A 5235-nucleotide genomic window follows, 5' to 3' on the forward strand; every position below is an offset into this window, starting at 1 on the left:
TCAAACCAAGAACTCTCGATCCCTACAGATACTAGCAGCCTTAGTATAGATCTAAGCTATGGTTTAGAGGTACTCATAGTGATCTAGCAGTCGGACCTGGCGGAGGAAGACGACGACATGTCGGCTAGGCGTAGGAGGAAGAATTGCCGCAGAGGAGGTCCACCGGCTTGAGAAGAGACCGTCCCTTACCTTGGTCGTCGGCGAACAACTATGGACGGAGAGCTCGAAAGGTGGAAACTGGTGGCGCAACTTTGGGCGGTGAGGCGGGGCGCATTTTTTCCCCACCGAGCGCGAGATGAGGCTACATCGCGCCGAATCAAGCGTTTCCCCTCATACAACTTTTCATGTGCTTTAAAATTCGTGCGATACTGGGAATCTTTCTCCCGTGGGCATCCAAACGCCTGTTTTTTGTCTCCACGCATGCGAGAAAACCCATTGTTGGCAACCTAACAGGCCCCTACTCCAATCTTATCTGGTTTCCTACTCCAATCTTGTCTTGTTGATGCTTGGTTTAGCAGTTGCTGAGAAGCCTGTGAGCTTTTGTCCCCATTGGTCTTCATGGAGGACGGGTTGGTTGTTGCTTGGCGTGGCTTGCAACTACATCATCGTCTTCAAACCCCCTTGGCTTGAAGCTTTTGTGGCTACTTGCTCGAAGTGGCAGCGGCAGACACAAGATATTGACTGTGGGCATTCAAATTTAAAGACAGGACACGTCCACTAAAATCAGCCAGCAATTTTACGGTCCAAGACACAGCCTGACACTCGAAACATAGCTACAAACCCTAATTCCCTAAAGAGTGTAATGATTCACTTAACTTTTAAGCCACCGTGGTCTTTACTACTGCCACATTAGCATCAATATCCATTCGAATGCGTGATGCATAAGTTTTACACGCGGGAAACGCAAACCAAAAAGGCACATCCAAAATCTGATCTTAAATATATACTTGGATCCTACCTCACAAGGTCTGCTCATTTTGTGACGAAGCACACCTCACACGTCATAGTGAGGTATAGTTCTAAGAGACAATTGAGGATGCCACATTATTATATTGATTTTTCGCTCAAATTGGTATAGCTATAGCACAAAGAGGAACAACTTTGGTGAGGCTCACCCCGAACTTCTCAGTCATATCAATCCCTGCCCTTTCCACCTCCACCGGGAGCTTCCACTCGAACTGATTCAACAATGTTGCGAGGACCACATGCACCATCCTGCTCGCCAACGGCATCCCGGGGCACACCCGCCGCCCTGCACCGAACGGGAGGAGCTCGAAATCACAACCTTTGTAGTCCACCGTCCTTCCGAGAAACCTCTCCGGCATGAACTTGTCTGGTTCAAGCCAGATGCCTTCGTCTCGGCCCATCGCCCACACATTCACCAACACACGGGCACCTTGGGGCACCATGAAACCCGCGATCCTTACGTTTGCCTGGGCTTGCCGCGGTAGCAACAACGGAACCGGAGGATGCAACCGAAATGTCTCCTTGACTACGGCTTGAAGGTATGGCAATTGGTCAATATCAGATTCTTCGATGCTCCTCCTCATGTTGATGACTTGTGTGAGCTCCTCGTGGGCTTTCGCCATTGATGATGGGTTCCGGAGAAGCTCTGCCATCGCCCATTCCACTGTGCTTGAGCTTGTGTCACTGCCCGCGACAAACAAATCCTGCAATAAAACATAAGATGTGTTGCAAAGTAATTAGTAGTCATATACATATTTACCATATGCAATGAACATATTTGCTAATGTATAACAAGAATATATATGTTTTCTAGTTGACTTTGAACTATGTGCACACGAATAAAAATATCTAATCGGACCCTCCATAAATAGGCGACATATTTAAGATAGCAACGCACTCTTGAATATGTACAAGTTTGATCTTTATTTTTCTAAGATCCCTATAATTTTTTTTGTGATGATAAATTTACATCCACTTTATTATTTAGCTCAAAAATCCATTTTTCTTCTACATGGTCATTGTGATGGAGGGTGCGAACCAACCCGCCTTTTTCTCAACTCATTCATCTCCCTACCCATGTCCTCCTCCCCCTCCACCTTTTTTCACCTTCATATCATCCATGCATCTCCCCTCCTTCCCCACAATTCTCCTCCTCGCTCGGATCTTCCACACATCAAGAACGACAACGCCACAATCGGGTACCCATCTAAGTCGATAGCGCAAAGTAAATTTACCGCTAACATCCATGAACATCCAATGGTAGGTATGGTGGTTGTCGTTGCCACCATCTTCTTCGAGGCCAGGGGTGCACATCATGATCAAGGTCGTTTATCAATCAATATCACCCAAACCCTAGTTCAAATTCCCTTTCCCGGACCTTTATTCCTCCTTTCACAATTTTCTTTACACTTCCCCATTCTTCCTCTCGCATGGATTTATCATACAATATATACAATAGACGTCCATACCATATAGATTTCACCTATAAATATTGACATAGTTTTCTTTATATCCGAACTCATGACAAATATAGAAGGTCAATTATTTTAGAATGGATGGAGTAGGTGATTTTTTTCTTTCCAGTTATTCTACCCATATCACTAGTCGGCTGGAAAAGGGCGATGTGTTATATGCGTTTGTTTTCCGTTTTTTTTGCAAAAAATTCGCCAAGCTATTAATAATCATGAACACCAATATAAACAGCCAAAAAATAATAAGAATTATAAATAAGAAGTTGTGTTGTTGCAAGGTCTGCACATTCTTAATCTTCGTCAGTCAGTCAAATGGCAGTCATTGGGAAAAAAGAATCAAGGAGTATAATTCACCTTTAATTGTAAATCAGTTTTCTGTGGCCTCGGCCCCGTGCTGCTTATTTAATCATTCACAGTAGATTATCAAATTGCAGCTAGTGGTAGTACTTGTTCAATTGATAATGATGTTTGTGCAATTGTGTGGCAGCAGTGCAGCCTTTGGTGTTGTTGGCCGTAGCCCACGTGAAGGCCACAAAAGTCCATGTTTCAGCAGTTGCAGATTGGGTAGCAGTACGGTAATCTTATCAATATGCACAGTATTTGAAAAGGGTAAGGAAACGAATAAGTAGAGTCAAGAGTAAAGAGTCAAGACAAGATCTGGTTACCGTGAACAGCGACCTCAGCGTGTCGCGGTCGAGGCCGGCCTTGGCGCCGTCACGCGCCGCGACGTCGAGCAGCACGTCGAGGAAGTCCTCGCTCTCCTTCCCGGGATCGCCGTCCTCACGCCTCCGCTGCCTCAGGTCCACCTCCGCGTCGAACACCGCGTGCAGCCGCGCGAACATCCTCGCCATCTGCCGGCGCAGCCCCTGCAGGTCGGCACGCGCGAGCGCCGGGAAGAAGTCCGACACGTTCGGACAACCCGCGGCCTCCATGATCTCGGCTACCAGCAACTGGAACTCCTTGGACCCGCCGTGGTCGTCGAGGCTCGTGAGGTCCCTCGAGAAGATGGTGCCGGATAGGAGGTTCAGGATCGTCGTGAACGCCACGCGGCCGACGTCAATCTCGGCACCGTCGCTTGCAAGCCGGGCGACGTGGGCAGCGAGCTCCCGCACCTTGTCGCTCCGGAGGCCCTGGAGCGCGTCGAGCCGGTGCGGCGCAAAGAGCTCCGTGGCCATGGTCTTCCGCAGCGAGCGCCACCGTGGCGCGTGGGGAAGCCAGGCGACGGAATTCCTGGCGTGGTCGCCCACGGCGTCGTTTACTAAGCGGGTGGCGCAGACGGCGTCGTGCTTCTGTAAGAACTCGCGGGCGACGTCCGGCGAGGAGGCGACCACCGTGGTGACCGCACCCAAGCGGAGGGACATGAGCGGGCCGTAGGTCCCGGCGAGGCGGGCGAGGGAGCGGTGCGGCTGGTCGCCCAGGAGGTGGAGGCTGCCGATGAGTGGCAGGGGAGTGGGGCCTGGAGGGAGGCGGCGGCGTGCGTGGGCGAAGAGGTCGAGCAGGTAGATAGAGAAGAGGGAGGCGACGAGCCATGGCAGCCAGGCAAGAAACAGAAACATTGTACTATATGGTACACACCGACCAGTAGTGTCGTGTGCGTGGCGGTAATAAGAGGACGAGAGTATGATCTGTAGATGAACCCGGCGATTCTACCGGCGCCGGTAGGTACCGGTGTTGAATCCACCGTCAATTGTCGTTTCAAGATTTGCGCCTGCTTTTGCGGTACAAAATGTGGTTCTGAGAATCTAGGCTGAGAAATTGTAAATACGCGTAAATACAGCTGACACACGTTCCATCCATCCCCACCAACCTTTCCCTGTCGGCTCTTCCATCTCTTTCTCGTTCCCGTTTCAGACCTGACCGGAGAGAGCCTCCCGCCGCCACCAAATAATTGCGCCACCGGACTGGCTCATTTCACCGCCACCTCGCTCAACCTCCGCCACTGCGTCCCAACTCAGGGACACCGCGGCCGCTCCTGCAGGTCGTCGCTTACCCGGGTCGCGTCGTCGCCCTTGGGCCTGGAGCTCATCACCTCGCGGGCCTCCGCTGCCGCCCCAATGTCAGCGAGCAGCCAGAGACCGTCCTGGCCGGATCTGTAGTAGGGTATGGCGAATCCCTGCCCGACGGCTGCTCATGACCCAGCATTCCCGCTGCACACCGCCCCCGGATCCGGCCTACATCGCCGGTTGCAGGGAGCTTCGTCATGTAAGAAAAAAAGTCATATCCGTATCTTCCTCTGGCCAGCAACGGCCCTGGGCGTGAGACACGAAGGCCACTGTTGTGGATTCGTGCTTGTAGCAAATAGTGAACTATTTAACGGAGAGGCATCCCAGATGGTGAAATTCTGAAGTCCTCCCTTCCCTGTGAGATTTATTATTATTTTTTTCTCTTTTTCTTTCATGTTTTGTGAGGAACTCCATTATGTAGATTTTAAAAGCACTTGGGTCGAATAGAAATAAATCAACAGTATAGTTATTGTTGTTGCTTTCAGCATTTTCTAGTTATAAAATAACGATGCAGGGTTGGACTGGAAGCAAACGCTAATGCAGGAAATCATAATGTTCTTGTACTAGTGTTGTGTGATTTGGAGTTTTTCATTGGAAATAATGTCAAGGAAGTTTCCTTGATTTTTTATGAAACTGTATTGAAACCATATTCCCACGTGTTACAAAACAGGTTGCACAAAAATGGCATTTGATCGTTTCATGATATCTAGATCTAGTTGTGTTACATGAAAATCGTGGATAAGGATCCAACCCAAAAGTATTCCAAAACCACCATCAAGAACAACTAATGTTTG

The 5235-nt window shown here is 49.5% G+C and overlaps 1 protein-coding gene across 1 annotated transcript; it reads right to left on the bottom strand.

The window, feature by feature from the left end:
- Positions 1-861: 861 nt before the first annotated feature.
- LOC124676754 (geraniol 8-hydroxylase-like) lies at positions 862-4027 on the bottom strand. Its single transcript, XM_047212786.1, has 2 exons — positions 3104-4027; positions 862-1670 (listed from the first exon to the last, which is right to left on the bottom strand). Exons 1-2 carry the CDS (start codon positions 3992-3994, stop codon positions 1065-1067), a joined length of 1497 nt encoding a protein of 498 aa, XP_047068742.1. The 5' UTR covers positions 3995-4027; the 3' UTR covers positions 862-1064.
- Positions 4028-5235: the final 1208 nt, after the last annotated feature.

This window comes from Lolium rigidum, chromosome 1 (assembly GCF_022539505.1).
Source record: "Lolium rigidum isolate FL_2022 chromosome 1, APGP_CSIRO_Lrig_0.1, whole genome shotgun sequence".
Taxonomy (NCBI): domain Eukaryota; kingdom Viridiplantae; phylum Streptophyta; class Magnoliopsida; order Poales; family Poaceae; genus Lolium; species Lolium rigidum.